Source organism: Pithys albifrons, chromosome 1 (assembly GCF_047495875.1).
Source record: "Pithys albifrons albifrons isolate INPA30051 chromosome 1, PitAlb_v1, whole genome shotgun sequence".
Taxonomy (NCBI): Eukaryota; Metazoa; Chordata; class Aves; order Passeriformes; family Thamnophilidae; genus Pithys; species Pithys albifrons.
This window is the reverse complement of record NC_092458.1, coordinates 83,838,658-83,863,568: the sequence shown is the minus strand read 5'-3', so window position 1 is coordinate 83,863,568 and position 24,911 is coordinate 83,838,658. Positions and strand designations below refer to the sequence as shown.

At 44.1% G+C, this 24,911-nt stretch overlaps 1 protein-coding gene across 4 annotated transcripts in view; it reads right to left on the bottom strand.

Annotated features, from left to right (window-relative positions):
- NARS2 (asparaginyl-tRNA synthetase 2, mitochondrial) overlaps positions 1-17,460 on the bottom strand; it is a 52,512-nt gene extending 35,052 nt beyond the window's left edge. For all 4 annotated transcript variants that reach the window (XM_071556849.1, XM_071556870.1, XM_071556841.1 and 1 more), the window contains exons 1-6: positions 17,226-17,460; positions 14,095-14,204; positions 13,146-13,266; positions 12,314-12,454; positions 8,288-8,368; positions 213-313 (exon numbers count right to left, since the gene is read on the bottom strand). In XM_071556849.1, the coding sequence (XP_071412950.1) occupies positions 213-313; positions 8,288-8,368; positions 12,314-12,454; positions 13,146-13,266; positions 14,095-14,204; positions 17,226-17,348 (677 nt within the window). In that variant the 5' untranslated portion in view covers positions 17,349-17,460. The remainder of the gene's footprint in view (positions 1-212; positions 314-8,287; positions 8,369-12,313; positions 12,455-13,145; positions 13,267-14,094; positions 14,205-17,225) is intronic.
- Between the last annotated feature and the right edge of the window lie 7,451 nt (positions 17,461-24,911).

The following is a 24,911-nucleotide window of genomic DNA, read 5'->3' as shown; positions in this document are numbered from 1 at the left end:
ATCCATGGCAAGCAGAGAGACATTCCTAGCATTTGAAAATGGTTCATAGATCGGAATTAAAAAGCACTTTAATTTTCCCTGCCTGGGCTGGCCTCTCACACCGTCATTCAGCCACTCAATTTCTGGCACAAACATGCCGGGATACTAATGGGGCAAAATTACCAACTGGGCAAATCCCCCAGACCAAGACAAAAACTTCTCACTTTGCTCACCCTGCCATCACTTCCAAATGGAGTTGGCCAGAAACTGTCAGGAAGGCAGGAACATTGAAGAAATGTGTCTTTTCTGCAGATTCCCTTGCCTCACTTGATGCCTGAAAGCCAAAAAATGAGCAAGAAGTCAAACTACTGGTATTTAAATAAAAAGCACAGCTCCCAGCTTAGTTTCCCTTTTTTCAAAGCATTGATTTTCACTTGCCCACCAAGATTAACAGAGAGGAAGAAGGGAAGAATCTCTATCACTCGGAGTTTGAAGCTTCATAGAGCATTGACTTCAAAATTCAGTTTCAAGCCTGATGAGAAAGTAGAGGAGTGTTTTCTGTGTCACACTGACTTTTAGCAGAAACTTTTAAAACCAGTGCTACTTTCTTTGCATGGGCAAAAAAATTTTTTCCTTTGGAAAAAGACAAACAGTAATAAAACAAACAAACAAAAAAAGGAATTAAATATTCTCCTAGGACTTGTTATTCAGCCTTCAAAAAAATCAGAACTGAAACAATGCGGAGTTGGAAACAACACAGTTTATATATTATATAGGCACTAAAAAATAAACTGTGCTTCATTTCAGCTCTTGCATATTTTTTCAGGTCATCAGGTATTTTAAGCATAAAAATCTACAGGTAATGGAAAATCCAGCAAGTTCACTGTTTTATTATGAAAAACTCTCAAAAAAAGAAAGAGTCTCATTTTTAAGTAATGATATACTTTTGGTATTTAATTTACATGCACAAAATAAGACAATCTCAGTGTCGAGCAACTTAAAAGTAATTTGCACACAAGGACTGTACTTCACCATTTCCCTAGCATAAGACAGCAAGAAGTCTCATGGCAAGGAAAGTCACCAGCTTCCTAGGCTGTGTTAGCACTGCCAGCATGTCAAGGGGTCCCTTCCCCTCTGCAGAGCTTTGGTGACTCACCGAGATCACTGGGTAAAGCCCTTGTTCCCCCAGGGCAGGGCAGGGACATACTGGAGTGATACATCCATCAAAGGGCACGAGGATGACTAATGGACTGAAGCATCTTTCATATTAAGAGAGGTTGAAAAAGCTGTGACTGTACAGCATGGAGAAGAGAGAGCTAAAAAGGGATCTTGTCCTTTTGTATAAATACCTGATAGAAGGGAATGAAGAAGGAACCTGACTCATTTCAGTTGTGCTTACTGAGAGGACAAGAGGCAGTGGCCACAGATTTTAAAAAAGACACACAAAAATGAATTTAAAATCAAGAATAGCCTTTTTTATTTATTGAGAGTGATCAAGCACTAGAACAGGTTGCCCAGAGACACTGTGAAGTCTCCATCTGGGGAGATTTTACAAAAAACAGTATCCCGGGCATCTTGCTCCAGCTGACTCTGAGCACAGTGTGATGGATTAGATGATCTCTAGAGGTCATAATTCTGTGACTTTCAAAGAAACATGAACATAAATGAGATTTTGTTTCAACGTCTTCTATATTTCAATGTCATCCCTAAGATTTGGAGAAGGCAAAGAGTCAGGAGGAAAACAGAATGGAACTTCAAAGCTAATCTGAGGTTTGGCTGATCTGTATTTACTTCCAAACGAAGACTTTCTTATGAAATAAGTTTGAAGTACCCACTTTTCAAAGTGTAGTTCCTAGCTATGCTAAGTGTTGCTAGCCCAGCTAAGTATGCCACTGCCCCCAGCCACCCCACTCTAACTTGGCTCTGTCTCAGGGAGGTGCCTGGGCTCAGACTTGTTTGCCAGCCTTTGATATTCTACAACCTGTCATTTTTCTCAATGAGTTGGAAAGTGTTGCTTTTGTTCTCAAAAAGCTCTGCTGCTCCTTGCAAAGATAAAACAGTGACTGACAAAGACCTCAGATCACAAGGCAGTTTTATCTCTTCACAGCATCACATTAAAAAAAAGAGCAAGCTTGCTTTGTTCCACAGAGATCAGTGAAGATAGGACAATCTGTGGCTGTAACCCCAGGACTGCTTCCTTTGTTTCAGAGGTTCTGCAGTTCTAAAAAAACCAAACACCAAACCCCAAGGGTGCAGAAGCAGGCCTCTATTGTTTTCATCTAATAAATCTAGAGTATTTGTTCAAAATCAATAATGATATTAATAAACATACAAACATCCACACAGTGCAGCCCCAGAATCATGGCCAGAACATTAAAGAGAAGAGCCATGTACCACTCCAGTTTCTCTTCCTGCAAGCTTAGTTAAACTATCTTCCTTGTCTCACCAGGGAAAAATCCCACCTAATCCTGTAGGATGGAACTTTTAAACAATGAGAGAGAGAGAGATTGGAAGCAGGAAAAGAACAGAAGAAATAAGCCATGAAATCTCAATGCTTCCCCCCAAATCCACAAACAGGATACAGCTGTCTCCAGAAGCTGGGGCTTAGTTTATTTATAATGACCTTGTGTCATTATTCATTCTCCAAATCGGATGTAATCTCAGAGAGCCATAGAGAAAATAGGCACACAGTAAGTGACTGGACTTCTGAAAACCTGCAGCCAGTTTGAGAGGCCACGGAGAGATCCCGAGATGCACATCTGCATTGTGAGCAGGTCCTGGATGGCTTTTGACAGAAGGTGAAGAGTGAACACAGCAATATTTAGATAAAATTTTACTCCCCCATCACCACTCGCCTCTCCACAGCTGCCCACTTCCTCATTTTAGATACAATACTTGATACTAGCAGAGTTGTGAGCTGCAAAAGTCAATCCATTTGCTATGTAGGAAAAATTAAATGCCTCCCTCTTCGTTCAGAAGGGACCCCTTCAGCAAGGGGATAATCCATAATTAGTAGCTGTACATTTCACATGTACAAATTTCAACTAATTCAATGGAAGTGGTTCCTCTACTTTACATATTCAGGCACAGGCTCATGTTTTCAAGTGCCTGTGCTCCAGATTCATGCTCAGCCTTTTAGATCAAGCTGGCTTTGTTATTATATACAACCACAGCCACTAGGACAAGACAAATAATTAATAGTAGGTGACACTATCCTTTCACTGCTGACACTGGGTAAGATTGGTTTTCATGTCCATGACTAGCAAAATAAAGCAACAACAGTGTGGTGCCTTTATTTCAATTAGATGGACCCTTCTCCCTCTTCCCAACCACAAAATACTGAGTTGATAAGAGATTAGGAGGGGAATTATGGATTTGCTTTCAAGATCTCTCCATTCCCTAACTGAAAACTACTCAAATTACAATGGAGGAAGAGGGAGGGGAAATTCTTGTATAAAACATCTTGGTGTCTCAGAATAAACGTGCTATAGACATACTGGTATTTGACGTCAACTTCAAAGGGTTTTTACTCTCATTCTAAATACAAGAACAACTGGATTTAGTACCTGTTTTGTTCTCCATCTCCTCAAATGTCTAATGATTTAATTTAAAATTATTCACTTTGATGTGAGTCTTGTATTAACATCTACTTGAGGCAATTAGCTTCAGGAGAGTGCAAACCATTTGATTCTGTGTTTCACTCTATGCAAGCCAAATGCATGAAGGGATCAGAGACTTGAAAAGCTCAGAAAAATCACTGCTGCAGCTCTACCCCAGGTCCACACCACCACACTACTGAAGCTTCATAGCACCACATCTTTAATCCAGATTTGCCCTCTGTGACAGCCCATTATAAACATGACAGGATTTTCTGTTTTAGACAATTCCTAACCCTTAGACAACTTCCAAGAAGTCCTCTTTGCAATTTCAGTCCTAATTCTGATCAGCTGACTTGCACTGAGCAATAGCAGCTGGTTCTGCTGAGACAGAACCAGCCTGAGACAAAATTCCACCTGGAATTACAAGCAGAGATGAACCAGATAGAAATGGGCAGAAACTGGGAACGCTATAAAATTAAAAGGCAAGCCCTCCCTCAGCTCAGTTCCAGGTTACCCTGATCCCTGCTGAGCACAGTGTCTAAAGTCCTAGTCTCCCAGGGACTGGCTGTCTCCCAGACTGTGACACATCTTTAAAAGGGAAAACACCTGGGACACTAATACTGTTGTATTTAACTGTGATTCTCCTCAGCAGATCCCAGACTTCTTTGGTGCTGACAAGGCTATTTTTCAGCAGTACCAGTGGATGGTAGGATTAAGTTTCTGCATCTTCAGCAGCAGGCAAATATTTCTGGTGCCACAGTAGGCACAGGCACGATCTTCTGGAAACTTTGACATTTACTCCTGTGAGTGGGGGGCAAAAAAACCCCCAAAAGCCAAATACCATACACTCTCCAGATGCATTTTAAAGAAGAACTATATCTGAGTGATTCTTCAGGTTTACAGTTAAGTATCCTTTCAGGTAACAAAACAGCCTCATCCAGACTCTGGGTTCAATCAAACACCATCCAGGAGCAATCAGGTATGTGTGCGGGAAAAGACAAGCCGCATGCAGAGCTCATATTGCTGAAGCCAACAAAGTGAAACACTCTTTACACATAGAGAGAGGTCCCCAGGAGGGAATAAGGCCACAAGCAACAAAAGCCACATGTGAGATCTACCTTAAAGAGCTATGAATGCTGATACAGCTGTGGTGCTTTGTAACTCACAGGCTGCAGCTGTGCAAAAGGGAGAGTGGTGGTGGAGACCCTCATCGTACCAGCTGGAGTGTCCTGGGCCAGACAGACTCTTACAAAGCATAGAGAAGCCTCCAACTCTCCACAGCAGCTGAGGATGGCCATACAAAGAAAACATTCCAGGGAGCAAAGTAGAAAGGGGAGAGCAAGAGAGAGTTTTCAACACTGCAGACAGAGTGGGAGGCTACTGAAAATAGCAGGGAACAGACATGCAGCTGGGTCACAAGGACAAAAGAAAGGCAGATTTCCTAGGATGCAGCCCCAGAAGGGTACTAGGTAAAGTTTCTTGCAACACACAAAGCTGCTAAGAATTTTAGATTTCAGAAGAAAAAAAAAAGAAACAAGCAGGGAAAGCATCTATGCTGAGGTGCTAAAACTGCTGGTACAAAGGAACTTATCAGATTAAATTCAAATAAAATAAGAAGGGCTGTCTCACCCTACTGATCAGCATTCTCCCTGTTTGAAGAATTACCTCATCCTGTTTTGGATTATACTAAACCCCAGCTTTCAATATTCAAAGCTCTCCCAGTGTTTTCAATAAATTTACTTTAAAGAAGGCGGGACAAACAAGATGATTCCTCCCCTACAGGCTTTCACCAAAGGCTGACACTGTCAACAGTGCAGAAACTCCACAAGTTGCTGTTGCTGATGTCCTCCATGTGGGTTAGGGTCTGCCAAGCTGTCTTCACACTCCTGGCAGTTTCTCCTCATGTCTCTCCTCAAACCTACATTTTTCATGTGTAGAAGCTCTCAGCTGCAGAAGGTTTCTCTGCAGTTATTACCATCTTGTGATATATTTATCTTTTTAAAATGTCCTCTGCTTACTGCCCTCTTTTCACCATTACAATTCCTAATTTTAAAAATGTTTAGTTGAACTGATTTGCCCAGCATAGTGGGAATGGATTCCCACTAACCCAAATCCTAATATGAGAACTTCCCAGCCAAAGCCACCCAAAACCAAACAAAGATAATGAGGAAGCTGAACATATAAACAAACACAAATCCTACAGGATTAAGAGGTCTAGGAATCAAAGACCATATTTCAAAAAGCATTCTCCTTCTAGCTCAAGATACATTTTCCCCCATCTCTTCAAGTCACATGTAAATAACAGATTCCTAGTCTCTTCACTTTCTTTCATTTCCAAAGAAAGCACAAGCCTGAGCAGCCATCAGACATTAGTCAGAGGTCTAAAACTGTGCCAGTCAGAGAAGACAGATATTTGAATGCAATGGTTCACAGTGGGTTCAAAAGCAGCCTCTACTTGGGTCCTAAAGGCTACTCAACTTAAGTTTTTAACTAATTCCACCCACAGGAGGTCAGCGAAACTGGTGAGATTACCCGTTTTATACACTGCCCAAGGGAGATACAGAAAAAAACCCCAAAGGCAGAAAAAACTCCAACCACTTAACAGCAGGTGTACTGTAACTACTACAAATTCAGGAACAATAGGACACCAATTTATGTGCTGGTCACAACTAGAAGATGGCTCTTAAAAGTTAAGAAACAGGATTTAAATAGTTTTTAAACTGAAAAATCTAATTTGCAGGTTGCTTTCCCTGATTCTCATCACCATCATTTTTGACTCCTGCTCAGATATAAGAGGAACAGGAATTTATTTTCTCCCTTTGCCTGTGCAAGCAGTAAATGAAAGGCTAGTTTAAAAAGTGACCAAGTATAGCAGACAGGGAATGTCTTGGATAGTTGGCTTGGTTAAAAGTACATAAAGATTCTGGGCTTTGCTGCAAATACCACACCCTTATTATTATGTCTGACACCCTTCTGTCACCCTTATTTTGTGTCTCACAGCCTCACATGCATGGCCCAAGGCAGGCTTAATACTCCCCACATTTTCACTGTCAAAAAACAGTTAGTGCTCCAGTGGAGTGCAGTGGTCCCAGCAGGATAGAAGGTGGTCTGGGATCTCCACTAGCCAGGACCAATTCTGAACAGGGCCTGGCAGAAACAAAACTAAGAAAGGACAGACAATGAAGTGGTACTCAAAGAAACAGGGAATCGGAGAACTTTCCTCTTCTCAGTAGCAAGTGAGTTTTTGAAGCCCTTCCTTTGTGGCACAGGCCATTTAGTGGGATCTGACTCGGCACTTACTCCACACCTTTCAAGCACAGCTGTAGCTACACTTCTCTGAGCATTATTTGCACCTCAGCAATCCCACTGGAGGGAGAGCAAAATATTTGCCTTGAACCATGCATTTAGATAAGATTCAGTTTATACAAGTTTCAGACTCACAATTTAGCACCTCATTCAACACTTGCATCAGGGCTTCTGTTACTACCAGCCACCTAGGATGTAGTCCTGCATCCTCTACAGCTTTCAAGTGGATACAATTTGTACCAAAGACGTAATACACAGTACAGCTGCAAACTGCATAATGTTTTCATCATTAAGTGTCACTTGTTTTCACATCTTAATTTGCATGCAACAGCCTGGAATGAACCTCTGGTAGCATTAAGGGATCTCAATTAAAGAGGAACAATTTAGTTTAGCTAATCAAGTGTATTGTCGCAGCAAGCAAAACACTGAGCCACATGTACTGGTCTGGAAGGGAATCACTAGTAGCACAGGTTAGACCCCGAGATCCTGAAGAACCAGTAGACAGAAGCTTTTTGTATTGATGCTGTGCAGTGAGTGGGAGACACAATCCCATAGCAAGTAACTGCTACCTTGACAATTTTTCTTTTGCTTATAGATGATTCACCTGCAAAGCTGGAGCCAATAAGCCTAAGCGGGAATGAATGCCAGTGTTTGTGACAGAGGAGTGAATTTCAAATATAGAAGTATAAATGGCAGATAGAATTCCTTATGATTCATGGATGTGGGGGTTAGGAATCATCAGAAATCTGTGGGGAAGATCTTAGTGGTTATGGCTGTGTTTCAGTTTCATAGAAGGTTCTGATCCATGATGTGAAGCACTTCACATAACCATAGATAGTGGCAGTATTTTGGTGGATGGAGAGGCTTGGCAACATTGGGGGAGAATTCTAACATAGAATAGGAGTAGCTGGTAGGGAGGAACGTGTATATACACAGGTGAAAAGGAATTTTAGATATTGCTGACATTTTGAAGTATTATCTCATGGTGAATTATATTGTTTGTTTTAAAGCTAAGAAGTATTTTGGTGTAGTAGTTTGTTCTGAATGACCCATCCCATCTCTTGGGCTCTTATGGTCATCATTCTGTTTACTAAGATGTCCTGCCTCCCTCTGTTTTTCTTTGTAAACTTTTCCACAGCACCAGGGATAGACAAACCTCATCAGTACAAAAGGTGCTGATTAATGCACAAAATAGCAGTAACATAAAAAAGGTAATAATCAATCTGTTTAACTCTGTCTAAATTATTAGCTGAAGCTAAAGATTGCTACATTAGAAAAAAATAATCACCTAAGTACATAAAAGGGGTTGTAAAGATAAATATTTCCTCTAACCTTGAATAACTCAAGAATTGATTTGCAAGCAAAAAGAAAAATCAAAACAAACTTCATACAACCTAACTTACCTCAATTTGAAAGAGTTCCCCAGCACCTTCACAATCATTGGATGTAATTATGGGGGTATGAATATGCATGTAGCCATTATCCTGGAACATACAAAATACTAAAGTTAACTAACTAAAAATATCAAATGTCAGCCTCAAGAATGACATCAACCAGCACACACCGTAACTCAGCTATTAGCCCCCGACCAGGACAACATACATAGTCTTTTAGGCAGCGTCTGCCTTACATGAACAGATGACTAACTAAATGCTAGCATGATTTACAAATCCATGTTCACTACCTGTGCATTTTCCTCCAGGTTCCACAACCAAATATTTGTGCCATTACTATGGTTCTTTTGCAATGGCCCATCTTCGCACTGTTCCCCTTTCTTTCCACTTCCTCCAGCATTTTTATATTTTTGGGCAGTTTCAATCAAATTCAGCCACACCATCAACACTTGGTTTCTTCCAGCTTTTTGGAAGACAGTGGTTAGGCAGAGGACACTCTTAGTGTTCTCCACTATGAGAAATGATCAAGTGTGTTGGATGACAAATATCACACACTGGATGGGTGAGACACCTTAAAAACACCCAACCATCATTAAAATGTCAGTCTCACCTTGCATCTTCTGAGATACTGAAGTCATTCAGATTTTAAGAGCCAGGGTATACCCTCGCTTGGTCATGTTCTAGGTACCTACAGAATTACATATTCATGTAATATTCCATAGATCCAGCAGTTTCCTCTGAAATCAGGCAGGCTGAATGAAGGGTCCCTGTTCCCTGGATTTCTCTGCAATGCAGTCATAGGCTTTTAAAACAGTTTCAACCCATATTCAGTGCATGGATACATCAAGCAGGCCTCAGACAAGCACATGCAACATGTTAGATATGAAACTAGGAATGGAACTCTACTAAGCATCACCTTTCTAACTTAGTCTCACCATGGAGGTCACTGGTGGAACACTGAAGTCACACCTATCTGTGTCCAGCCAAAAAGAACCTGGAAGTAGCAAATTTCACCTGTGAGCAAAGGATTTGTTTTCTCTTGCATCACTGTAATGTCTAGCACAAAGGGAACCCTCTTAAAATCAGGGTGTGCCAGCATTACCATTATACAGGCCATGATGTAACAGAACTCACTGTGTACTTACACGAAACACTGATAAAAAACTTAAGAAAACAAATGTTTCTAAAAGCTTAGCTTCACAGCTTTTATCAGAATAATGCACATCAGTCAGCCACCAGTCACATGAGAGGTCCTGGTCCTTATCACCAGCCAGTTAAGAGGCTAGGAAGACTGGAGCAGTATCTTCTGCCCACTCTGAGAATCAAACTAAAATTAATTTGAACCAAAGAGTTCCTATGGACATGTAATGCATTTTCTAGAAGTACAATAACACAACCAAGTGGGAGCAAAGTCTCTGCAGTCAGTTCTAGGCTACTCTGGATACAGGTGCAAAGACCCTGGCTTGCCAAGTGCCTGGCAGGAGCTCCTCACTAAGACACAGTTCTTGCACAGAAGGAAGTTTTAGAGTCAGAACTACTTGCTGTAGCTGGAAAAGGTAGCTTCAGTCTACCAATACAAGATGCAGGTCTCTGACACAGTCCCCTGCACATTCAGAGACCTGCTGGTTATGTGGTCTCCCAGCTCTACATGAGATTGTGAAAAATTGACTAAATTACTCATACAGTTGCTGTAAAGAAGTACATTTCACACAGAATACCCCCTAAATGCTTTGGAAAGGAATGCAAACTACATAGATCTGAAATAAGAGAATCACATAAAAACCTCTTGGACAGTTCCCCTTATAAAAGCTTCTAAATACTTCAAGTCAGTTTTCTGGCTCCAACAAACCTCGAAGTTAATGTGCAAAGTGGAAGCTGCCACTCACATTGAAACTATCTTACTCTGCCTAGGAACAATGTTTGTATCACACATGGACCACAACATGCAGAAGATTTAAAAATTATGTTCTAGCTTTCAACATCCAAACCCATGGCACATGGCATTAGTCATTCATTCCTGGAAATGAATAGGCTAAAACCCAGAAGTTTTTAAAGTTACAGAATGAGACAATAATTTTGAGTGTGTATTCAAAAAGCTCCACTTATTTTCTTCCACCATTAATCTCCTTAGAGCTTTGCAGAGTGAAAATGCACCAATTATAATTTATACTTATGGTGTATTCTGAAATTGCCAAATTGGAAATTGCTATATTCTTGGAACGATGCAGGACAATTTTAGATTTTTTCCATTGATTCCATCAGAAACAGAGCAAACCACACACACTTCTGGTGCAAGGAGAGTTCTGACATAAGCATTTGCAAATACCAGGTCTGGGACTAAATATTCCTTATCCCTTTAAAAATAACTTTAGTGTAGCTGCCGCTGCTAACTTGATGATAATTTTTGATTCTAATTTTTAATACAGCTCTGCACTTGAGCATTTTAAACAGGAAGGTATGTCAGAGCCTGAGCAAGAGTTGATGTGGAGAAACAAAGTTCAAATAAGATGGTTTTTGTATCTCGGCTGCCTTCTGTGTCCAGGTTTGGAAGTACAAATCCTTGTAAAGCAATGCCATCTAGTGGTTAGACACCAGCACAGACTGATGCCCGAGGGTTGGCTTCTGCCTTCGGAGCAGGCACAACCCTGAAACCAGCAGCTTTACCTGATGGATTTCTATTAGGCCCTTAAAAACCCAAACCAAAACAAAAAAAAGATCACAAAAGTCGTTCAAATACCATGCAGTTTCATAGAGATAACTCCTGGAGCAAGCAAGCCTTCTTTGGCACTTCAGGTGACAAAGACCAGCATACTTGGAACCAGAAATTCAATCTCAACAATTCTAACCTGTTCCTTGAGCCACACCAATTACTATATATGAATTTTGTAATCAGAATGCTCTGCACATGTTTTTACTCAAACTAAAGACAGCTTACCTTTACTAAAACGTTTATTTCAATGAACAATTATTTATTTCAGTTAATGGCTCAGGTGTGCTGGAGGACTTGCTACCTTTCTTTACCTGCCCCTGCCTTTTGTATATATGTATGGCCAGACTTGGCGAACGAAGATTTGGGCAGGGCTCCCCCCAGGTGGGTGTGCCCTTCCAGCCTGCGCAGTGGATGTTTTAGGTGAGGCTCAGCGTGCACAGAACTGGCCCCACCGTTTAACTCCTGAGGTCCATTTGCCACGGCCGAGTGAGCTTGGACAGTGCCAGGGAAGTCCTTGGGACTGTCACAGCACCCGGTACTAACCGGGGCTGACCCTGCTGAGCATCCGAGATGTGATGGGATGGGATGGCAGGGAGGCATTGAACTGCCAGGGGACGGTCCCACTGAGACTGGAACTCAGGACCTTGGGATTTGGAGTCCCGAGTGCTCTCCTTTACACCACGGGACTGCCGCTTTCTTTACCTAGTGACACAAAGAATCACAAGGTCTCTGCTGTGACATCTGGCATCAGTTACTTCACTGCCCACCTTGCCTGCACAAAGCCTGTACCATGCCCTCCACATTCAGAAAACGCAGGTGGCTCCCACCCATCAGTTTGAAATGCATCAAAACAGGAGCCTCCCAACCTCAGCTAACAGCATCCACACAGACTTGTACCGCAGTAATAGAAAGAACTGGGAATATATGAAGCTCTGAGTCAGTTTGTCTGTGTTCCTGCACCACAGATTTTTCCATGTGGGAGGAGGCTTCTGTCCAAGGTCACTGCTGAGGATGGGTTAAACAACCCCATATTATGCAGTGTTCCACAGACCACACAGTTGCAGGCAATTACATTGTAACTCAGTGAAAGGGATAAAATAACAGGGAATGGGTGGAAAGACCATGACAAGGTCCCAGACGTGCTAACCTGACCATAAGCAACAGTTTGGCCAAGATCCAGCCAGGCTCAGGCCTGGAAGGAAACCATCATGTCCAAAATCCATATCCCGCAGTCAAGAGGTCATGCTCCTTCCCTCCCAATCTGCTCCCGTGAAGCCCATCTGAGGGAGCATTTTATGCATAAGGCTCAGTGCAGAAGGGAATACCTGGAAGAAGGAGTGGATGGCTGCAGTGGCTTCACTGCGGATTCTCAGGAGGGAACCCAGTGTGTTGCTCCTGCATCTCAGGTGAGGGAACTGTCGGACATACTCCAGCGGGTGCCTCTCCTTCATTTTCAGGGGAAATGACTGATAACAAGAAGGAAAGAAAATAGAGGATGAGAAATTGGGAGTCAGTACAGTTTTATTGCTATTCAGAGAATGGCATCTCTACTAAAGTCTACTGAAAGTCAATCATCTTCATAGAGCAGGTAAGAACTAGATGCTTTTGCCTATCTTTTCTGGTTATTTTGTGGATTTTATAATGCTTATGGCAGAACAAGAGCCATGAACACAAGAGAAGGTATTAGCACTCTGAAATGCTCCACCTTTTGGATTCTGAGCTCCCCTGAAACCCAGCTGTTCATCTCACTGCTGCAACAGCAGCCTGGTTCTGACTGCCTGTGGCAGATACGGTTCTTCCACCTGCACAACCAGGAGCATCTTGCCAGTCCCACTATTTCTCCAATTCATATCCCAGCCAGACTTAACAAGTACACCACCTGGCACTGGCAAGTGCTTCAAGGTGGGACAAAAACAAACTCTTAGCTGACAGCATGTGCACCCTTTTCCATGCAGAAACAGCTGTGCCCCAGAGAAGAGTTCTCAAAGTGGTCCCATGTTTCTCCTTTGATGTACCCTGCAGACACCACTGACAAATCAAAGCCTGCAGAACCATTGAGGCTTACAGAAAATACAGTTTGAAGCATGCTTTGCTGGATACTTCAACCTTTAAAAACTGATTTCCAGCAGTCCTACCACTCCTACTGCAGTGACATACCCAAATATCACAAGGTCCCACCACACGGATGGTTTCAGCTTGCAGCTCCATGTTTTGCATCTTATGAGGACTTTTGACCAGCTTCCCTTGCACTTCCACTGCACTTCCAAAAGTCAGGTCTCTAAGAAATTAAGAAAAAACAAGAGCTTAACTAAGTGCTGATACAAAGTCAATTACATTCAGAAGTGAGATTCCTGTTAGTTTAGCTGGATCACTTGAGATCACAAGAGATGCTATAGCCATAGGGCTTAACTGATGAAATGAAAAATTATTAAATGTGTAAGTGGGAATGTGAATAGATTCACGACAATATAGAAGAATTTAGACAGGGTAGACTGTTGGACAAGTGAGGGGAGAAGAGGCAGGTTTTTATCTGAAGGGGCTCTTGGTGGGGACAAACCAGGCCCATAGAAGAAAAGGTAATTAAAAAAATCTTTTAAAAACTCAAGTTACACACAAAAGGTTCCTGGATCTTTCCAAAACTCCCAACCCTAGCCCAGTAACGAATAAAATTAAGCTGTAAAACAAGTGCATCATTTTATTATACTAGAACAGTCATGCCTGTCCAGGGGGTGTGCCTACTGAGCTAGCTCTCAAAAGTTGTTACAGCACCCTCCAAAACATGGGGGACAGATATCCCTGACTACCTTGTGTCATTTCCAGGCAATTCCAACAGCAGTCAAGAATACCTACACTATTAAGAAAAAGAGGTACAAATTAATCTCACAGGATTAATCAACAGAACCACAAGGCTTCAGCTAAGAGAAGACAGAATAGTCTGACACTCTCCATCCTAAAAGTACATCCAGAGACCCCAGACTGCTGTAGTGCCTTTCCTGTGCTCAGGTCCCAGCTGCTGGTGAGTACCTGGCACAGGAAAGGACGCCTGAGCAGATCCCTCTAAGCACTGCTCAACATGCATTTCTCCAGCTATTTCAAATGGACCAACCTATTTTCCAGGCTGGGATCAGCAACCACCTGGAGGTGTTCCAGAGAACTCCCATCATTTATGTGCAGGAACAAAACTTCCTTCTGGGATCGCACAGAACGGACCCAGCCCTAGAGGTAAAAGAGATCTGTTATTTCTTGACATGGACACTGTGTAGTCGTGCTCTTCTTCCACCTAAGGTGGACATGCCACTTCAAGCCTATTTCAGTTTCTTATTGAAATTAAAGTAAGTGTTTCTTTAGGTACAAAAAAAAAATAAAGTAAAAAAGAGTAAAAAAAGTCAGTGTCAGGTTTTTTTCTGACTTCAAAGCAGAGAGAAAAAAACCCTGAGGCAGAGACAACCTCCTGAGGTCTGCCTCTCCTCCTGAGTATAGCAGGAACAACTAGGAAGTACCTGTACCTTTGGGGAGCTGAGAATACAGAAAGCAGCAAAGCACTCTTAAGATAAAGAGCATTTTAGTGAGGTATATATTCTTATTAGTGGAGTCTTTTGCAAACATTTCTTACTGAAACAGGAGAGACTGGTAACGCATAGTTCTTCATGATAACACACTCAAGAATTTTGATGGTGTTTATTACCAAATTTTCATCCTGTAGCATCTGTAAAGGTTCCTACTGAAATTTATTCACTAGTTGTTTACATGCCCTAAACTGTTGGACTACTCAAACAATGATGTAGCTGACAGACTCATGTCAAAGACCACATACTAATGCAAAACCAAAATAAAAATTAATGCCTTGGATGTTTCTCCTTACACCTCAAAATCAAGACTCTTACACTATCCCTATTAAAAAAATATTAAGAAAAAATTTAGAAGTATCCTGTTCAGTTTAACTGAAAGAATTAACAGAATAACACAGAAGTTCTTTGTAACAGCAAAACAGTAGAATTGACCATGTACATCTCAGGCTAATGTCTTAATTTGAGGTTTTTAATGAGAGATAAATTTTAATTTCTTTTTAAGGGAAATAGTAAGTCAGTACCAGGGCCCCAAGCAATAGTAAGAGCATCCAAAGTAACTCCCTTACTTCCTCCCCAGCTCAGAAGAGTTGAGACAAAGCTGCCCTTAAAACTTTGGGGAGCTTCCAGCTCATCTTATAACAATACTGTAGTGAACAACTAACACCAGTGCTGATGAAACAACCAAAATGCCTCTTTTCCAACCAGTTTGTCTTTTACTTAACTGGAAGAGCCCAGGTAGTCCAAATGACTTTAAACTGTGCATGTGCTTTAGAGATTTTACACCAAACCACTGCAAATCCATCTACTTCTGTCATCTAGACTGAGCCAACTTCAAGAACTAAGCAGCACCAGAAGTAAAGCATTCTTAAAACTACAGCATGACTACTAATACAGGCAAAGCATTACACAGGTTTGCGTAACGGAGAGGACAACTGCATATAAGAACTTTGGAAGATTTTAAAGCCATGAACCTAGTGATTCAGACAGGGTAAACCACCTCTGCAGTGTTCCACCTGAAGAACTAATGCAAGAAACAAGATGATTTGGGCATCCTCAATTTGTATGGCTAAAGCAACAGGTGTTTAAAAGGTATTTCATACAATAGCATGCCTGAAGCTGTTGTGCTTATCCCATGTATTCCAGTAAATCCCCAGAACACACCATGTATGTTATACTTGATGCACATTTAAAGTATAACGGCAGATGTTTTTCTTAGTTTCCTTCCTCATAAGCGCTCCTTAACAAAACACACAAAGCCACTGAACAAAGAAACATTCTCAAGAGCTTTTTTCCCCCACCTCATCAGGCTGTTCTGGGTTCTGATAAATAAAGAGAGAAGTCTTGCACGCTGCAACGGGAAATAAGAACATACCCACAGACTTGCATTGGAGCAGCAGAGGCTGTGGCACAAAAATTTTGGCAACATCACACCTCACCAGAATCAATGAGCAGTAGAAGTGACAATCCTGACTCAGATCAAATTTTACATTCCAACAACCTGGCCATAACAAGACTGGATTTAAATCAGACCAGTTTCCTAACCCAGTTTAAACCAAAATAACTCCACGTTTTGCCAGCACAGGGGAAGAGCAACAAAGAAGCAAGGGCCTGGGTGGTGGGGAACAGGGGAAGAGGTACTACTACTAATTTTACCATCAGTTTATTCCAGATTGCATTATTCATAAAACTACAGCTGAAAAGAACCTATACTGGATGAGTTTATTCCTACCCTATTAAGCTTCACCTATGCACGTGTAGGAATACCAGTGTGCAACAGACTTGTTTTTGGGTCAGCAGAATCACAAAAAGGCTTCGGTTGAAAGAGACCTTAAATACCATCTAGTTCCAACCCCCCTGCCATGGGGAGGGATGCCTTCCATGAGACCATGATGTTCCAAGCCCCATGCAACCTGACCTTGGACACTTCCAGGCATGGGGCACCTGCATCTTCTCTAGGCAATCTGAATCTTACCACACTCACAGTATGGAACTTTTTTCTTATAAATCTAAAGTTACCCTCTTTCAATTTTGTTTAAAACTGTTACCAAGTACCCCTGTTCCTCTACAAATTCATTCAGAAATACTGACAATTGCACAGCTCTGGCCAAGGGCCTTGTATTGAGGCACTGTGTGTGGGCAATCACTGCTCTGCCAGCTGGGAACAGCAGAAATCTGGGGAACACATAATCCTATGCTAAGGGAAAGAGCTCCACTGCTAAAAAAGTCCACTTATCCCAGTCTAACTTGGTTGACAACAGGAGCCAGACACGAACGGCAGTGTCTCATGAATATCGATGGATCTACTGACCCCACTATAAACCCGCATGTACAAAGTCCTACAAGACATAGGAAAAAGCTTTGAAAACAACAGCACAATGGTTTGCTCCCCCAAACAGAACAGGCGATAAAGCCAACACCGCAGAGAGCACGTACAACCCATTACAAGGATGACCTTTCCCAGCCACGTGCCAAGTAACTCCACAGCTTTGCTGGGACACACAGCGGGCTCTGCACACCACAAAGGACACCCGGGGGCTCAGCAAAGCGCCCCGCGGAGCTCCCAGCTTTCCCTCCTTGAGGCAGAGACGGCGGGGCGCGCCACTCCGAGCCCTCCCCGCAGGGCTGGGGCTCTGGTCTGGGCCACGGGCAAGCACGGCCGGACACACACCTGCACCGTGACGGCCTCCGCGGGCTCCCGCGCCCGCAGCGCCTCGGCGACCCGCAGCCGCGCCGCCCGCGGCAGAGAGGCGCAGCGCCGCAGGGCCCGCCACCCGCCCCGCGCCGCCAGCATGGTGCAGGCTGGCGGGCCCGCTGCCCCCGCAGCCCCGGCCTGAGCCCGGTCCGACCACCCGGTCCCGAGCCCGGTCCTGCTCCGGCTCCGCTGCCGCGCTGGCCCACGTGAACCGCCGTGCCTCTCGCCTCATCACGTGACCGCCTAGCCCACCCAATGGCCGCTCGGACAGCCCGCAGCCAGCCAATCGGAACGGGAAAGCCACCCAGCCCGCCTCTTCCGCCGCACGGGCGCAAGCCCCTCTGGGAAATGTAGTTCGCGGGGTGGGGTCCCGGTGCCAAGTGGGCGGCGTGGGGCGGTGTTCTGTGCTGCGGGAGAGGGATCCCCTTGGCCGCGGGAGGGGGATCCCCTTGGCCGCGGAAGGGTTTCTGCTCTGGGAGACGAGGGGTGAGGGATCCTGATGCTCTGTGGGACCTCCTCAGCGGCAGTTCGGGCTGGGGCTGGCGCGCTGTGGATCGCAGGGAGCATCACCCACCCTCCTCTGACGGCGCAGCCCTTCTGCCTGCCCGTGCTTGTCCTGGTGAGGGAGGCAGGGCTCGGCTCTGCAAGCCTCGATGAGCAATAAAATCTCCCTTCTGTCACTTTTTCAGGCTTATGCCCCCCTGCCCCTCCAGCTCCTCAGAGTAGCAGGTGAGGAGCAGCCGCCAGGGCGAGTGTCCGCACCCTGCAGGGAATGACCTGGGTCCACTGGTGCGCAAATAATGGTGTGTCAGTGTGCACTTTCAGCCCGGAAAAAAGCCAGTTGTAACCTGGGCTGCATCAAACGCAGCGTGGCCAGGAGGTCGGGAGGTGATTCTGCCCCACTGCTTTGGTGTTGCGTGAGATACATGGACCTGTTGGAGCGAATCTGGAGAAGAGCCACAAAGATGCTCAGGGGCTGGAGCACCTTTGCTCTGGAGACAGGCTGAGAGAGCTGGGGTTGTGCAGCCTGAAGAAGAGAAGGCTCAGGGAGACCTCATTACAGCCCTTCCATACTTGATTGGGGCTTATAAGAAAGATGAAGAGAGTCCCTTACCAGTGCCAATGTGAGGGACAATGGCTTTAAAATGTGAGAGTGTAGATTTAGATTGCATTTAAAGAAGAAATTCTTCCCTGTGAGAGTGGTGAGGCACTGGCATGGCTTCCTCATCCCTGGAAGTTGATGGGGCTTGGAGCAACAGTGTTATGGAAGGCAGAGCTGAGTATGTCTGCTGTGCTTGTGGCCAGAGGTTGCCTCATTCCTGTGTGTTGATCTTTGGAGCACTGTGGGTGAAACAAGAGACAGGAGTGGTGTGATGCCCCAGGACCAGGAGGTGCTGGGAGGCAGCTTTGGTAGTGACACTGCTTGTAGGGAGACAAATCCCTGCCTTGCTGCAAAGTCTTAGGTAAGGAAAGAATTGCTGGTCAGAGACCCCATTTAAAAGAAACAAGCTAGGCTCATGGGAAAGAGACAGGAAAGCTTTGTAGATGGCTGGTTTCAACTTTCCCCTGTGATTCTTTTTATCTGTGCATGAAAAGCTTCTTGTCCTCAAAGTGCCTTATGCTGCTTGCCAGGGCCTCCCTTCACCTCTGCCTTTGCTCCCAGTAAGCTCATGTCCCCACCCATGGCTCTCAGTGTCAACCTGAGCTCTGAGTGCCTTGAAAGGCCATCCCGAGGAATTATAACTGCAGAGCAGGGGTATGGACATAACCAGGTGGATGAGAAACACATGGGGAGGAAGGACAGCAGACCTCAGGGAGGGGTGCAGGGAGGAGTGAAGGGAGGGTAGGTAGAGGGACAGACATCCTCAGCCAACAAGGACATCTTGTCTAAATCTGCCCTCTGAGCCACTGCATGGAATCATGCAGTCTGCCTGGACACACTCAGGTTACTGCCTCAGTGCTGGATGGAAACACAGGGACACTCACGTCTTGGGACTCCTGAGAGAGCAAAATTCGTTTTAATGCCAATCACCATCCCCTCCTGTAAGGGCCAGAATTGAGCTTTGCTGTGTGTTGGTTGATACACTGCTGTGTTGTAGTTTCTTAGAGAATCACAGAGCAGAAAGGAGCTGCAGTGTTGGGCATGGATACAGGATGTAAACTGGTAGGAAATTAGGGCTCTATAGTTCAGGGAACTCCTGGCTTAATGTGAGAATTAAACTTGTATGTGATGACTGTTTAGCACACGTTGCATGTTCTCTGTGCCTGATCATAGGTGGTGCATTTATTACTGCTCTCAGCTATTGGGTTTTCCTCATGTTCCACCATACTGCCCAAAATACTTTTTTCTGGGGTTATTTGACTCATAAACCCTTCTCCAGGCCAGTTAAAAATTAATTTAGGGAAGAATTTTGGAGGGTAACAACAATGACAGTGTCTAAAGACACCAGGAAAGGGGTAAGGTCCTTTCCCTCAGATCCATCTACTTCAGGATCAGCTGTGGGTATTTGTAGGAAAGGGCATAACACAGGAAAGTCTAGATTCAGATTTTTTTTTGACAGGATTTAAACTTTTCCCATCCTGCTGAATATCCTTCTTCTAAAGACTGGAGGGCAGAAATCTGGTCCATTAGTCCCCAAAAGAAAATTATGATGAAGCACTAGCAGAGTGCAAAGCTGACTATCTCTTGGGTGTACTTTATGCCCTTGGAGCTCACTTGTACAACAGCTGCTGCTCCATGCTGCCTGATGTGCTCCATGCTCCCTTTTCCAGAGTTCTTTACTTGTGGCCAATCATGTTGAAATTTATTCACATTGTTGTGAGTTGTTCCAGGCTCCTGGACTGCAGACAGTGTTCATGTGCTGGCAGATACAATCTCCAGCATGTTTTTTTTAAGATGGCAGGGAGATGGACAGGGATTACTGTGTTCCCAGAACTCTCAAGGAAACATCATTTTGTGCCCACCAGAGTCGATGTTGTGTTAAAAGTGCAGAACTTTGGTAGAAAATAAACCCCCTTGCTTTCCAGGTAGTCCTCAAAGGTCAGAGGGACTGAGTGCAGCTAAGCTTGATTTCTGATTATCACCAGTTCAGCACAAGTCTGGTCACATTCCCAGAAGCACCAATAGTGTGGGTCACGCTGTTAGTCTGGTCTCATTCATGATCACAGGTTCACCAACAGTGCGATTTACCATTTCAATGCTCCAAGTCTGGTCAGGTTTAATAAGAACTTTCAGGGAGACAGATTCACCAATAGTGAGAGCAACACTGGAGCAACATTGCTATGTACAAGTGTTCCTGGGTATACTTGGATGCAGTCAGTCTTACCAAAGGCATGGCCCTGCTTTGGAGAGGGAAAAGGAGCAAACCAAACAACTTGTAAGATGGGTGTACTCTCATCCTCTGCCATGGAGGATTTCCAATGCCAGTTTATACTTTCGGGAAAAGTGGAAATGAGAAAAATCATCTCTTGCTGCCATAGTAAGTGAGGGGGGAGAAGCTACTTTATATGTAAATGAGGGATATCAAGAGTAACAGAGAGAGATATTACAAAGGCTCTGAGTCTTGTGCAAGGGTAGAACAGAACAGTGACACCTTACCATCACTCCCTCTTCCACCTGGCCAATAGCAGTGATGAGAGTCATCCCCTTATCTGGCCTCTGCCTGATGATCTACCACCTCCTCAGCCATAATGCCCACAGGAATCCCTTAGCCACACATCTCATGGCATAGCTCATGGAAATCCATTTACCACGTACCTCAGGGTATAATCTCATGGTTGTAGGCCTCAAATCCTATACTTGCCCATCCTCTTTTCAGTGCTGGATGCTGTCCTCACTGGCCAGCATTTTGGCAACATCGGTACCATGAACTGTTGCCCCAGCGATGATCGCAGATCTCTGGTTGTTTGAGTAGGTCCATATGGGTCCTTGCAGAGCTGGAGCTAACTCATAACACTGTTCCCTCTCTGGTACATAAACTGGGTGTTTGGGATATGTTTCAGGTGTCGGCAAAGACATGAAAGTGTCTGAATATACAGTTTGCTTCTTTCAATGCAGAGCAGAGCTGTTCTAAAAGCTCTCCAGAGAGCACAGGTGCTCTTTGAGGATCAGATTAGTAAGTTCAGTCTGAGCAGGGAAGCAGGACACTGGTTGTCAGGGTGTCTGCAGGGAGGGAGGTTTAAAGGATGGTGAGAAATTATGGTTCTTCTGTACTCCTACCTGGGTTTAGGAGACATGAAATGTCCCTAGTAGATGTTTCTGGCAGAAGCAGAGTTCATCTGAGATGGTCCTTCACTGAGGGAAGAAAGAAAGAGCATTAAAGGTGAATGTGCCTGAGAGATGTGTAATGTGAGGTCATGGTGAACCCAGTGCATCTGGAACAAAGTATGCATTGACAAATGATTTGAAGGTGAAATCTGTATGATATCCATAGGTCCTGTTGCTAGGAATGATTCCTGAGGATTGGCTGGAACTCTTCATCTCTCTCTTTTTCATTTAAACACAAAGCAAAAATTTCTCCCATGGAAACAGAGCTGTGGGACTATCCCAGCTAGCTGGTTTCTTCTGCAACAGGGTTTTATCCTTCTGAAACAGATCAACTGGTTAGAAAAATGAACAGGAGGAGATGGACAAAGTTGTGTAGGAGGACTGGCTCCTAAAGGGAGATTAATCTTTCCAGATCTTGGTCATTTTGAAAATCATGCCTAAGCAAGAGGATATCTCTGCATGGCAGGTGGATCATGTCAGCCTGCCAGAGCCCATCACCATGGCTTGGGGTAAGTGACTGGAAATGAGGAGACAAAAAAGTGTTGAGGAGAGCTGCTCCTAGCACTGTGGGGATAGCCGGAAATGAGAGGGGATGTCTGGTGGAAGTAACCTCTGTGCCTGGGCCTTTGCTCTCTGGACTGCTCTTCCAACAGAAATATGCTCTGGATTTGTTGTGAGCAAAAATTTGGCTGGAATGCTGGGCTTTGTGCTGAGCTTAGGCTCCATTGTGTTGGTACTTGACATCTATCAGAAGGAAAAAAAGTGAATTATTCATGAGCTAAGTAGAAACCTATTCTTAATGGGGCTGCAGAGAGATGTTTTAAAGCCTGTAATGCTTCACTAGAATTTAGATTTACCACGATAATTTCCTTGGGTTCCCAGCATTCAAGCGGGTTTTATATGGTCTAATCCAATATCCAGAGAAGCCAGTGATAGCTTTTAATTTATTTTAGCTGATGTTAGATTGGGCTTTCAGTGATGAGAACTCATTTTAGAACTATCATCAGCTGCTGAAAGGTCAGCCCAGTTCTCTGAGATACAGTCCTAGGCTATGGTTATGGTTTCTTGTGAGTATCAAATTAGCTCCTTCATTCCCAAATGTCTCCACATTGCTTTGATGCAAGCACATTTTGTAGACTCCAGAAACAAATACATTCATACTTATTTTTAGTAGGGTTAAATACCTTCCTTCTGAAACTGCTCAGAGAGAAAAAGAGACACCTTATCTTCCAGAAAGCTACATTCTTGTTCTCAAAATGTAGGTTTGCTGAGTAACAGCATCTTATCCTGGCCTTTCCTTTCCACTTTCTAGTGATTTATGATTATTAGAATTACAGGCAAGTGCTGGCTAAGTCATTGTTTGGTGCTATCTTTCCTGGTGCAATGAGGAATATCCCTCAGCTCAATCCTGTACTGTTATTTTTCCCTAAGCAAACTCTCTTAAGCAAGCCACAGCCAATGTAGCCCTTTGCCTCTATTAATTCTCAGTCTATGGGTTTAGGTCTCCAGCATCAGGAGGGCCTGAATTCCCTGCCCACCACCACAGCTGTTAATAATTAGAGAAGAAAAGGCTTTGTGCTAAAGTGCTGAAACCCCCTTCCTTATCCCAAAACATCAATTTCCCAGTGAACTGTGATGAGTACAGATTTGAATCCATAGGAATCAGTTTTCCAGCCTGCTCAGAGCCTAAGCTTGTTACACCTGCAGCTCTGTGTTATCCAAGTGATAAATGCTTTGGGTAGGCCTCCAAGGTGATCTCAGAAACTGGATTCCCTTGCTATAAATGAATCCTCTACCAAAACAGCCTCTGGCAGCCCTGCTAGGAGCTGAAGGTCAGCTGACCCCATGGATCTTAGAACCCTCTGCAGTGGGTTAGCATGGAATGTTGGGATGGAAATCACAGGGAAATTATTCAAGGCAGTGAATGCAGGAGACTCTGCTAACAGGAGCCTGGAGAAACTTTTCCTGTTCCTCAGTCTAACTGGCATGGTGACTGGAAATGCTCCAAAGCCTGTGTGAGAAGTTTGTCCATCCATTCCTGCTCTTTTTTGGTGCAGGGCTGCCATGCTTGCCTGCTGCAGCCACAGAGAAAGCTGACATGGAAAGGGACACACTGCTGGATCCACAGCAAACCTCTGAATCTCTTTGGGTCTCTTAGAGTTCAGTGGAAATGTTACTCCCTGCTTTTATTTCCCAACACTATTCTTTTTCCTCCTACTGGTGCTCATATTGGCAGGGTACTGCCTTGTCTCCCCTCTGAAGAACTGTGAATTTGCTGATTGGCAGATTTGCAAATTGAAGGGTAGTCTCAGGGACTGATGCTGGGCCATTGAGGTCTGAATGGACTCTAGTTTTGCATTAAGCAGCAGGAGGAAAGCTAGAGCTTCCAAGCTTTCTACCTGGAGAGAGAGGAGGGGAGTAAATAATACCATTTCTAAGGAATGTTTTGTACTTTGAGCAATTTATCTAAGGGCCTGAAAGGATTTAATAACTGAAAGCTAATTAAATGTGCTAATTAACCTGGTGTTTAATCCCAGCTCTTCATTAGCTTTCTGTGCTGCTGAAGCAGAGACATAGTCCCATATATCATGACATCCAGCCACTTTGCTTAATTGTGATTCCTCTGCACATGGTGCAGGCGCTCAGCTGCTCAGGTGATGAGAGGAACATGAGAGCCCACGTACAGGAGAAAATTAGAGGGGCGAAGCCAGCCCTGTGTGACTAACAACCTTGAGATTATTTCTATGAAGAGGATATTGACAGCCTAATTTGTTCCCCCTCCCTATTATCACTGGTTTGTTCTCACTGATGCCACTGTTTTGCCAAGGGGGATGGGAACAATCTGCTTTGCGGCACATGACGACAAAATGACCGTGTTATTCCTTGGTCCCATCCTTGTCACCACAGCTCCAAGCTGCTCTCCTACAACCAGGAGGAGGAGGCTGCTCACTTTCTCTTCTCATCATACTTCCTTATGGACTTGTCTTTCCATGATGGTTTATCCTGGTGCTACTGGTACTATTTTTGTGTACAACTCACAGAGCCAAGTTTCAGATCTCCATGAGCTGTGTCCTATGTGCCACAGGAGAAGGGACATCTGAAGTGACTGCCCAGAGCCAGCTCAATCCAGCAGTGGATCAGAAGCAATGTGACTTTTCTGCTTCCAGGGCTAAATAATTCCTCCTGCTTCTGGAGCTGTGGTGGACCCTGGAGCAGGCCGGTGGATGGCGACGGTGCCAGTAGAAGGTGTCCTGTGTAAGAGAAACAGAAACAGAGGACACAGATGATTGAAAATACTCATATTCATGAGACCTATCATCCCAAGACACACCCCTTGTGGATGCAGCATTTGGTAGGGGACATCTGAAATCCTGTCATTGCTTGTTCTCACAGCT